Source organism: Mastigoproctus giganteus, unplaced genomic scaffold (genome assembly GCF_048544385.1).
Source record: "Mastigoproctus giganteus isolate SK-2022 unplaced genomic scaffold, ASM4854438v1 scaffold_16, whole genome shotgun sequence".
NCBI lineage: Eukaryota > Metazoa > Arthropoda > Arachnida > Uropygi > Thelyphonidae > Mastigoproctus > Mastigoproctus giganteus.
Window position 1 is genome coordinate 1,109,207 of NW_028328293.1, and position 12,878 is coordinate 1,122,084.

The 12,878-nt window shown below is 36.8% G+C and overlaps 1 protein-coding gene across 3 annotated transcripts in view; it reads left to right on the plus strand.

The window, feature by feature from the left end:
- Positions 1-12,878, plus strand: part of LOC150074889 (glycosyltransferase 1 domain-containing protein 1-like) — a 199,693-nt gene that overhangs the window by 92,070 nt on the left and 94,745 nt on the right. For all 3 annotated transcript variants that reach the window (XM_090389414.1, XM_090389415.1, XM_090389416.1), the window contains one exon: positions 4,323-4,366. In XM_090389414.1, the coding sequence (XP_090245540.1) occupies positions 4,323-4,366 (44 nt within the window). The remainder of the gene's footprint in view (positions 1-4,322; positions 4,367-12,878) is intronic.

Sequence of the window (12,878 nt, forward strand, 5' to 3'; positions counted from 1 at the left end):
AAATGTTTATTTGCACCTTTTGTCATAGAACATAATCTTCCATTTGCTACAGATGGCAGTTATCAAAGTGATTCCAAGCTATATCCCATTGTGGAGACTGATCTTTTTGTAATATATATTTAAAAAAAAAAAAATTTTCCATGCATGCCTTTATCCCAATAAGAAACAGGCATAGAATCATGGTAAGATCCAAATATTTCAAATGCTGCTAATGAAAGGGATGCTTCTAATTATATTTCCTTTTTATGAGAGATTTATTATCAGTTTCACTGATAGCAATCTATTATAATAATTTTCATTCCATAATGTAAAATTAGTACTATTTTAGATAGCTGAAATTTTTTAAATTTCTTATAAAAGTTTCTTCACCTTTAACATATTCTCTGAGTGGGGAGGAGGGATTTCTATGCCCAAGGCTCGTCCAGACAGCTTTTTGGATGTACACCTCTCTTCTTCCTAACTAATCTTAACATATATAAGGGTGGCTCTAAAAGTGAAGTTGGAAATTATCGACCTGTCAGTCTGACTTCAGTAGTAGGGAAAATCATGGAGGCAATGATCAAGGGTGGAATTCAGGATCATTTGGATCGAATTGAAATTCTGAAGGATACTCAGCATGGTTTTGTAAAGGGAAAATCATGTTTAACAAATCTGGTTCGCTATTTCGAAAGGGTCACTCACGAGCTGAATTTAGGGAATAATTTCGACATTGTTTATTTAGATTTCAGCAAAGCTTTTGACTCAGTTCCACATGAGCTTCTTTATAAGCTGGAACAGGTTGGAATCACTGGGAAAATCCTTAGATGGATAGAAGGATGGCTTCAGGGCAGGAGGCAGAGGGTTGTGATAAATGGCTATTCCTCAGATTGGGTTGATGTAAGAAGTGGGGTTCCCCAAGGATCAGTATTAGGACCACTGTTGTTTTTAATTTTCATAAACGACATTGATGAAGGGATAGAGGGCGTGATGTCTAAATTTGCAGATGATGTTAAAATTGGTAGAGTAGTTAATGATCACTGTCAAGCTGAGCTTCTTCAGAGAGACCTAGATAGACTTCAGGAATGGTCAGAAAAATAGCAGCTGTGCTTTAATCCAACAAAGTGTAAGGTATTACACTTGGGAAACAGTAATCCCAAAAAAACTTATTCACTTGGTGGAGTTCAACTAAACCCAGTACTGGAGGAAAGGGACTTGGGTGTTACGATACGGTCAGACATGAAATTCTCTGAGCATTGTAAACAGGTTGTAAGGAAGGCCCATGGTGTCCTATCGATGATCTATCGAACTTTTGCAAATAGAGATAGGGACGTGATAATCCCATTATATAAGGCTTATGTTAGACCACACTTGGAACACTGTGTTCAAGTATGGAGACCGCACCTAAAGAAAGACATCGAGCTTCTTGAAAGGGTGCAAAGAAGGGTAACACGGCTGGTGAGATCGGCAAAAGGGCATCCTTATGAAGAAAGACTTCGAAAATGTGGGTTGCAGAGTTTGGAAACTAGGCACCTTAGAGGAGACTTGATTGAGGTGTTTAAGGCTCTGAGAGGCATCAGTAAAATGAATGAGGACAAAATTTTCAAGATTATAAATTATGCTAGAACTAGGGGACATAAATTCAAGTTACGGGGGGGGGGGGAAATGTTTAGATTGGACTGCAGGAAGTTTTATTTTAGCCAGCGAGTTATAAATTACTGGAATAAGTTGCCTTCATGGGTGGTAGAGGCCGACAGTTTGGGGAAATTCAAAGGTCATCTGGATAGTACTTTCGGGTAAGGGATGATAGGTTTAATTTTCTTTTCTTTTTTTTTTTTTATTAATTATTATTATTTAGTTATTTATTATTATTATTTTTTTATCATTGTTTTGTTCGTTTTTTTGGCTGGTGCAGCATAAGCCATAGGCTTTCTTGCACCATGCGGCCGTTACTAATACTACTAGTACTAATATCAACGTACACCATTTAATTCTTACAAGAATCTTAATTTTTGCACTAGGCGCCTCCGTAGCCAGGTGGGAAGGAGCAGCAGTGCATAGCACACGCTTCTTGATTAGACCGGGGTTCGAGCCCGTCACCACCAAATACGGAGGATGCGGAAAGGTCAGGGAGTGACCACCGCATATTCACGGAGCAATATGGCCTTAGTTGCTAATGCTCCTAAAAACCAAATAACAAACAAACAAACAATTTTTGCACTCCTTGCACCTGAGCCAGATACTCAAAACCACAATTTTGTCCTGGCTCTGTTTCTCCCTCATAATTGCAAAAAAAAAAAAAAAAAAAAAAAAAAAAAATTGTATGGCTAAAAAATTTGCATGGTGGGTCATTAAAAAAAACTGCAAAAAAAAAAAAAAAAAAAATTAATCAATGCCGACCTAGACAGGGGTACAGTTATACTTCAATCACAGCATAGATTTGTTAAGGAGTAATCTTATTTGACCAGTCTGATGGATGCTGTGACACAGTAACAAAGCAACTGGATGCAAAAAATAATAATTTTGATATTAATGAAATTATAGTAGCCTTATAATACCGTGATAAATCTGACTAAAAAATGAATAGCAAATGCTTAGAAAATGGTACTCGCCTTGTATAAATCTAAATTAAATTTTTTTGGTAGATGGTGGTTAAATTTAGGTTGGAAGAAGCATTAAAAAGAACTAAGGCGGGGAATGGGGTGAAAATTTTGATATATACTTAGATTTCAGTAAAGCCTCTGATACACGCTGCTGTACAGATTGGAGTAGTGTGGCATTAAGGGAAAGTTGCCAACCGGGCTACCCGGGTGGGCCAAGTGCCTGCCTGGCAACCCAAAGGTCGTGGGTTTGAATCCCACCTCGGGCTTGGATATTACTATGGTGCCGTACTCTCCGGTTGGACTTCACGGCCACGATACACAAAGGAAGCAGGAAAAAACTGGTTTCTTCGTGTATTGCTCACATCATATGATAAAAAAGGGAGGGCGAAGTTACTGCTATGGATAAAGGGATTATTGAATGGGAGAAGATAGTGATTATCAGTGGGCATTGCTCTTCTAGGACTAATGTTATTAGTAGAGTTCCTGGGATTCAGTGCTTGGCCTATTGTTGTTTCCTATATTAATTAATATTGATGCAGGCATATCAGGCTTAATGCCTGTTTGCAGATGATATGAAAGTATTCGGGGTTAAAAAAAAAAACAACTGCAACAAGAGCTAGAAAAATTAATCATATGGGCAGTTGAAGAATATAGGCAGAGGAGTGGCAATTTAAGTTTAATTAACATTGACAAATGCAAGGTAGTACTACTGCATAGTGGTGTGGAACCATCATTTTAGAAAGGATGTAGATGTACTGGAATGGGTGTAAAGAGCATCTAGATTAGTGATGAGAACAAAAGAGTGCTCTTACCAAGAAAAGCTTTAGTTCTGAAAATAGCAGTGTCTATAGGCTAGGCACCTACAAGGAGATCTGATTGAGATGTTTTTAAAGCTTTGAATAGATTAATTAAGCTCAATGCTGATGGCATCCTTCCGCTTGCTCAAACTACACTCATGAAGAGGCATAAATTCAAGTTGAGGAAGAATGGTTGCATGTTAGATGTGCACAAAGTACATCTAACCTGCACCATTCTTCCTACTAGTAAATGACTGTTGGAACAGACTTCTATGGGTTTTTTTTTTTTTTTTTTTTTTTGGGTGGGTAGTTTGAATAAAATTCAAGGAGAAACCATACTAATTATTAAAGGAGATGACAGGTGATGTGGGAAGTTTATTTTTATTTTTTGGCCAATTTTATATAAACTTGCTTTTTCTAACATAATTTTCTACAACTAATTCTGAAAGCTTTTGGCACGGCCATCTATTTGAAAATTGTTACAAAAGAAATGTTTGTTCTGCTCAGAGAATTAAGATCATTGCATTACACGTCATTTTTCTGTACATAACTGCAAGTATAAAATCAGCCTCTGTAGCCAAGTGGTCAGGAGCAGGAGTGCAGTAGCACATGCTCTTTGAGTAGACTCTCTACTTACAGAAAGAGGCAATGCGTGACGTATGATGAATTTCTGTAGCTTTTATAGTTTGAGGTTTTTGCCCTGATCTTAATTATGACCATTGCATTATACCGATGCACACCTTATAATTTCTTTGGCTATATCGCTTTAGCTGTATTATAATTCTGAATTTCTCTTTGAATGTCTAAATAGAGGATATAGGAAAGATATTTTACCGTAAATATTTCAGCATAATATTATAGTTACCTATTCTCATTATTATTGATTTTTACAATCATAAAAAAGGTTTTTCCTAATTGATTTTATTTTATTTATTTATTTTTTTAGCGGGATGAAGCATATTATTCCACCGTCGTGGAAGCTATAGCCAAGTAAGATCAAAAGTTATGAGGACTAGTTCTGGGGCTTAGTAGTTTTCTTCTTTTGAATTTTGTAATTGTTATTAAATTTCCCTTGGAAATTGATTGGAACAGATATTTTAGCAAAAAAATTGATTTCTGTGCAGTATTATAGGAACCTTGGCTTTGGGGCAGGTGCCAAGGGTGCCACTGACAGGCCAAATCAGTTCCGTGCCAAGCTATTTTGACACCAGAGGCCAGATGATGAAATGGCACCCCCTAGATGATGCCACATCAGAATGAGGACAGAGGGCAGGGTGAAAATTAATTTTCACTCTAATTTTCGGTTTAATATTTTCGTTGCTCTCATTTTATTTCTCTTGTAATCGATATTGTCACTAGTTCTTAAATTTAATTTTTTTTTTTTTTTTTCTCAGAACTGTCCAAAATGTCATAGTCACTTGGATATTCAACTGCTGTGATGAAATGTAAACAGAAATAGGGGAAATTTATGGCAAAGTATGGATGATTCACTTCTGCAAACAACAGATGACCACTTTTCGGGGTAAAGAAAAACCATTCTCTCCTAAATCTGGAGATTTAGGAGAGAATGGTTTTTTCCACTGTAAACAGGGTGTTTACAGTGGAAGCTTGACCAGAGCTTATTGTCCAAATGTGGAATATGTCTTGATCTGCCCACTGGCTATGGATACATAGAAAGTAATTGACCAGCTCGACTTGTCGGTATGTGGGACAGGTACTTGGATAGGTTTTATGGATACCACTAAGTTGCAGATGGTAATCTCTTTAGCTCTTAATTTGTGCTTAGCAACAGCACTCTTGCCTAAATTTCTTGCAGATGCAATATAGCCGAAATAGCTTTTGCACCACAAAACTACAAACAATAACAACCAGAGGTGCAAACAATGCATACCCAGTTAACTCTCTTGTAATCCATTTGTTATATGGAAAATTTTCTTTGTTCTGTAGAAACTATTTTAAATATAATTACCAAAGGGAATTAAAAAAAAAAGCATCATCGCTAATTAGAAAAATTCACTATAATGAAGTTCGTTAAACAGAGGTCTGACTGTACTTAATATTATTATTACGATTTTACCAATTATTGAAAAAAGGTGTGTAGCCATGAATTTGCCATGGGTGCCAAAAACTTAGCTACACCTCTCTTTCTGTAGTAACTTAGACATGATGTAGTAATTTTGTGCTTCCTAACCTTGAATACCAGATTTTCTTTTACTTCTATTTTTTTTATTTTTTTTTAAAATATGATAAATGCTATTTATTTTTCTTCTCGCATACCAATTCACAATCCATTTAAATGAAAAATTATAATTTAATTATAACCAGTAATGTTTGTAAACTTGGAAAAAAAATTATGATCTAAATAGTCAAGTATAAGTCAAGGAATTTCAGATGTTTCCAAAGTGAAAAAGTACAGGGTTGCCTTATATATGGCTCATATCAGGTTTCTACATACAGAGAAAAATTTGTTAATAACCTAAAATAATTTTGTAATGTTGCCAGCAAAAATCTATCTTGTTTTCATTTCTTTAGTTTAGTTTAGAGCGATTGTGGTGCATAGATCATTACATATCTAGTTGCTACTAATTTTTAATTTGGAGCATTTTGTAGAACAAATCCAGGTGACAGTTGCATTTCTTAGCTTTTTAGCAGCTACATTATTGCAGTAGTCAACTTGATATTAAGCATATTCATTTTAATCAGAAGTATAGTTGATTGAATGCACTGGTAATCAGATAAAACCAATTTTATTAATATTTTCATAAAAAAGTGTAGGTATAGCTGAAACTCTAATGCATTAAGGGCTTAAGCCTCAAGCTGCGAAAGAGATTAGACTATGTGTATTTTAGTGCAAATGCATCATTTATACACAGCTAATTATAGATTAGCAAATTTGCAATAGCAGCATCATTTAAGTTACATCTCATATTGTGAATACCTTCACGACGAGTTGCCATGACATTGCACTACTTCGAATAAGTAACGCTTCACCTGAAGAAGAAGACTATTGTTACTTATTCTCAGTGGATACCATTACTCAGACGGCACCGTTTCAGGGCTATTTTGTATGTGTGGGATAATAACTCGACTATCCACTTGTCTCTATTAGACTTAGAAAAGCAAAAAGGTAGAGGGAAAGTAATAGTAGGAGTGGAAGAGGAAAAGAAACAGTGTAGAAGAATGAAAAGGACAGTAACTCCTTCAACTCACACCACTCAAAAACTCATAAACTCCTCGAATAGGCAACGCTTCCCCAGTGGAGAAGGCTGTTACCTATTCTTGGAAACTCCGGACATCATCAGGCTCCCCCTGGTGCCGTTTCAGGGCTATTTGACCCTTCTTCAGTGGGTGGGTAGGTACCCAAGTGATGTAATGATGACAAAACAGTTGTAAAGTATATTTCCACAATATGAGAGATGCCTGATGGTGTATGATATAAGTTAAGACTCTAATGCATTAAGGGCTTAAGCCTCAAGTTGCGAAAGAGATTAGATTATGTGTATTTTTGTGAAAATGCATCATTTATACACAGCTAATTATAGATTAGCAAATTTGCAATAGCGGCATCGCTTAAGTTACATCTTATATTGTGAATACCTTCACGACGAGTTGCCATGACATTGCACTACTTCGAATAAGTAACGCTTCACCTGAAGGAGAAGAAGGTGCCATCTGGGTGGTGGTATCCACTGAGAATAAATAACAATAGTCTTCTCCTTCAGGTGAAACGGTACTTTTTCGAAGACCAAAGAAAGCATAGTCAGAATTCCAAATGGTTTTCTCATTGATGAGCGTGGCAATAGCGACAATGCGTTATTGGTGTTGTACAATTTGTAAAAGCTTTGTTTTAAAATGGCTTCTAGTTTTGTATGTGTTCGTGAATTTGGGTTATAAATATATGCAATAAAATATTTTTACCAAAAATTTCTCTTCTAAAACATGGGTGCACCTTTCGTCTGGAAAATACAGTATTTCAGACATGGTGTTTTTCTTTACGGAGTGGAAGAGTCCTAGGAAGGCCATGTGAGATCTTGGGTGTGGGGGAAGGAATCTTCCCAGTGAGGACCTGAAGTGCAGATGAAGTAATATGACAAACACAGGTGAAGTCTAACAACGTGAGTCACTGAATATACAGGAGTTGCCTCTTGATATGCATCTTGTCCACTTAATAAAATCACACAGCAACATCATAAGGAAACAATTGGGAAGAAGACATCATTATGCACAAGATGATAAGGTATGCCTCCTAAAGCCATCTCTATAGTTGATTCTGATAATCATAAATGTAGAGTTTTTGACATTTTCTTTGACTTGTTTGATGTAGGCAGGAAGAGAGCTTAGTGATCATTAAATAAGATTGTTAGGTTTTTGATATGTTCTATAGTTTTTGATAAATACCATACCATTGAGTCTGATTATTGGCAATCTGGACAGATAATGTAGTTATCACTCTTATGAGACATTCAGTGTCTCATAAGAGTGATAACTACATTCAGAATAGTTCTTCATACATTGGTGGATCTCCAAGGAACAGTCCAACATGTAGGGCATCTGGCACTCCCTAGGAGTCTACAAAGATATACAACATAGTTGGGCTTTGAATTTTCTACTGTGAGAAGTCTTGATACAGTTCTGTACAGCCAGGCCTCACATAACGCGATTTTCAGTTAACGCTATTTGAAAAATTATACCACTTTTCAATTTACACGATGCAAATTTCCAATTAACGCGATCTTTTTTTTTTTTTTTTATGCGATAGTTGAAAAAGATTTCAATCGCACATTAAGCTTACCGCTAGTCGTACGGTCGATAAACAAACGTTTGCCTGCTGCCCGCCTCGGTGTGTTCCATCAACCATCGGAAGAAGACATGTTTATCTCCTGCTAATAAAGTCAATGCACACTTGCATAAAAATTCAAATTTTTAAATGAGCCAGATGAAAACGTACCACGAAGGAGATAACGGTAAAAGAATTAGATGAAATCTTTCGTAATGCATAGAACCTCAAACAAAAGGTTTGAGGTTCTCTGCAATATTTATTTTGCCAGGGCCCAGAGAAGATTGTTGTTGGCTATCGGAAATTGATTGATGAAAAGAGAAAGTCAACACTTTTAAAATATTTCCGCAAAAGTCGTTTCTTCATTGTGTATTTTATGTCAGAGGTTCCCAAACTTTCTCGGTTCACGGTGCCCTTAGTGTCAGTAATTTTTTCAAGGCGCACCCAAACCAAAAGAAATACCTAAAAGTTCCATTTAGTAGTTAGGTCCAAACAACTTAATAAGAAATGCTGAAACTGTGAACTACCTCAAGCTAGTAGTTCGAGTGGTGTCCGACAAATGTTGAGTATCGCTGTTTCCCTCGAAAATTTAAAATATTCCGCGGCGCACAGTTTGGGAACTGCTGTTTTATGCAATAAACATTTAATTCCATAATTATTTTCATTATCTTTTACATTGTATACAGTTAAAAAGTTATTTAAAAGGTATTTTTAAAATTCTTTATGGACATTCCAGAAGGTCAAGGACCAATTATAATTTTTCCTATTGATTATTATATTCGATTAACGCATTTCCGTTTTGTGCGATGCGCTCGCGGGATGAATTAATTGTGTTAATCGAGGCCAGCCTGTATTTTAAAACTGAATTGATTTGGGAATGAACTTGCTAACTATTTATCTCTCTGGCATTTGCTCCACACCAGCAGGAGAGCAATCGATCTCTAAGAGTTAGTTGTGGGCAACCAGCAAACCAGGTTTTTAAGGAGGCACACTATGTTCACATTTCTTTTCTCTCAACAGGTATTATAGAGTTTCTGCAGTGGCTGTAGAGACCATAGCTTCTTAATCATTTCACCCTCCACCATGTCAAGCTCAGGACATTTGTAGTTTTTAATTTTTCTGATCACACCATCAGTTTCTTTCCTGGTGAATTCCACTACAGAGAAGTTTGTAAGTCTCATTTGCCATCCTGATATGGGCATGGATGCAAATTAGGTACAGGAATAATTGGAAAGTCATAATGAAAATAATCAGTTACAGCATTTCCATATTAGGGCATACGATTGAAGATCCATAATTAATTTTACACACTCTCTCTCTCTCACTTGTCTTTCATTAGCAACACCTACCTAATATCTTATGGGGCAACCTTTTGTCCATAATGCAGCCCATAACTCTGTAAGGTGTCGCAGGGTGCCCTTTGGTAATACTATCCATGTGTTGCATAGTGTGTAGAGTAATACCTCTGCATTTTCAGGTGCATGGTCATAGCGGCTACTGGACTAGACGATTTTTTGGGAGCCACTAATTGGAACTTTATTTATTGATTTAAAATTATTGTTTTTTTGTAACTTTTGATTTAAAATTATTAGTGTTGTATTTATTTGTAAGTCCTTGTTTAATTTGGTGCATTTGTTCTTTACTTGGCTTTTATAATTGATTGAAAACCACAGTCAACTTATGCTGCCATTATCTACCAGCATAATCAATAAGAACATTCAAATAACTAATGAGACATGTGGCAGAAGAAAAATTCATGGGATACATATAAATGAACAGGTGACACAGAAGTCTATGGTAGATATAAGCTGGTCTGTAATCAAGTCACAAAGGAGGTTAGGCAGGCAAAGGCAGATTACAAGAAATCTTTTGCAAAGAAAAACAGCAAAGAGTTCTTTACTGATGTAAACTCTAGAAGGAAGGGGATGAATCAGATTGGTCCACTTGATATCGATGGTTCAACTGTTGATGATCCTGCTCAGGTAGCTAGCAAACTGAATGAATATTTTGCATTTACACATGAGGAGTTATTCAGGGAGAGGAATGCCAGAGGTGTATTAAACTCTGGCAGTGAGCTAAATGATTTTGTAATAACTGAGAGCAAAGTGGAGCAGAAACTGTTGAAGATAAACATAAGAAAGGCACCTGGGGTGGATGGGATCTATCGAGTTATATTAAAGGAGGCAGCAAAGGAAGTAAGCAAACCCTTAGCCATAATTATGAGAGCTTCTTTGGACTCAGAGGAGGTACCCATTGACTGAGGATATGCATATGTGACCCCATTCCGAAAGGAGGAGCAAAGGGTGACAAAAGTAATTACAGACCTGTTAGTTTAACTTCTGATCTGTGGAAATTAATGGAGACACTGGTCAAAGAAGCACCGCAGGATCATCTAGACAAGACTTTAATTATAGTTCAGCCACAGTATGGGTTTGTTAAGGGGAAGTCTTTTCTGACCAATTTGATTGGATACTATGATGCAGTCACAAAGGAACTGGATCCAAGAATAATTTTGATATCTTATACATGGATCTTAGGATGGCTTTTGATACTGTTGCACATGGAAGACTACTGTACAAATTGGAGCAGTGTAGCATTGGGGGAAAATTGCTGCTATGGATAAGGAGATGGTTGAGTGGGAAAAGACAGTGATAATCAATGGACACTGCTCTTTGTAGACTAATGTTATTAATGGAGTCCCCCAGGGTTCAGTATTGGGTCCATTGTTGTTTTCTATATTTATTAATGATATTGATGAAGGTATATCAGACTTGGCACCTCCGTAGCCAGGTGGGAAGGAGCAGCAGTGCGTAGCACACACTTCGTGATTAGACCTGGGTTCGAGCCTGTCACCACCAAATATGGAGGATGCGGAAAGGTCAGGGAATGACCACTGCATATCCTGGAGCAATATGGCCTTAGTTGCTAATGCTCCTAAAAACCAAATAACAAAACAAACAACAAACATATCAGACTTAATGTCTAAGTTTGCAGATGATACAGAGATAGCAGGGTTGTTAATGACTCTAATGACAGTACGCTACCGCAACAGGATCTAGAAAAGTTGAGCAGATGGGCTGAGTAGTGCTAATTGAAGTGTAACATTGACAAATTTAAAGTACTGCACATGAGTAGTACTAATCCCAGAGTAATATATTAACTATGTAGTACTACACTCGGGGTGGTAGAGAATAGGACCCTCCGGTCCTATTCTCTATAGGAGGGGTAATTGTGCAGTCAGATATAAAGTTTTTTGAGCAGTGCAGACAGTCTGTAAGAATAGCTCATGGTGTCTTGTCAGTGATATACAGGAATTTTTCTAGCAGGGATAAGGAGTGATTATCCCCTAGTATAAGGCAATGGTTGGCCACACCTTGAGTAATGTATACAGGTCAGGAGGCCTCATTTTAGGAAGGCTATAGAGCTGCTCAAACAAGTACAGAGAAGTGCAACAAGATTAGTGAAGGGAACAAAGGGTTGCTCTTACAAAGAAAAATTTAAGTTTTGCATATTACATCTAGAGATTAGGCTCCTGCGAGGTGATCTGATTGAAGTGTATAAGGCCTTGAATAATTTGAGCAAGCTCAATGCTGATGGGATTCTTCCTCTTTCCCAGGTTAATTGCCTGAGGGGACATAAATTCAAATTGAGGAAAGACAATTGTAGAATAGATGTGTGGAAATTTTCTTTTAGCCAGCAGGTGGTTGGTTTCTGGAACAAACTTCCATCTGTTGTAGAAGTGGACAGCTTAAATAAATTCAAGGCATAACTAGACAAATATTTGGAGTGAATTGATGGGTGAAATGGGAAGGGGTTTTTTTTTGGTTGATTCTGTATAAGCGTGCTTTCTTGCATCATATGCCTCTACTAATGCTAAATATTGCTGCTATTGTTTTAGTATTGATATAGGCGATACTTAGAGGCTTATATGTAGTTTTGTAGTATTGTGTAACTAGTAGTATAGTGCATAGTGGTGGAATTGTAAGGTTTTAATTGTGGTAAACAAGTAGCTCATACAAGTTAGTGTACATTTTTTTGTTTTGGCTAATAAACTTTATTGTAGTAAGGCTATAACTAATTTAAGACTCTACATACCTGGCAGTATAGCATAATACATACATCTTAAATGTGATAGAGCACAATATGTACTATTGTATTTAGGTATCTATCACTTTAGTGTATTATTCTTAAGTTAAATTGAATTTAAATGGAAATCATGCCTCAGAGCAGCAAAACAATGGGCTCAAAGTAGTGTGAGTACTGTTGCATGGGAAAGAACTAAATCAGGTAGTTCTCCTATGAATCATGGCTTGTGGAACTACAAATCATAGTTCTAATGAATTGTACTATTTGTTTGTTGTTTGTAGATCTATCTGGAATGGGGCATGATACCGCTTAGGGGTTGTCTTTGTGTGAATTCAATGTAAACAGTGTGAGGATGGATGTTTATGTGAGATGTGAACTTGACAGGGCAGATGTCCTTGAAACAATTAAAATGGGCCCCATCAAGTTCTAAGTTGTGTAACTCAATGCCCTTACTTGTACATCAGGCAACACAGCAGCAATACCAAGGCAGAATGTACTGGTTCCCCTGCATGTACACCAATGCTAAGAGAATTGTAAATGAATTTGAAGTATTGATAAAGTCCAAATGCAGACGTTGTGGGGATATTAGAGATGTGGTGTCACTCAGACATAACAGATGCAGAATTTGGATGTGGGGAG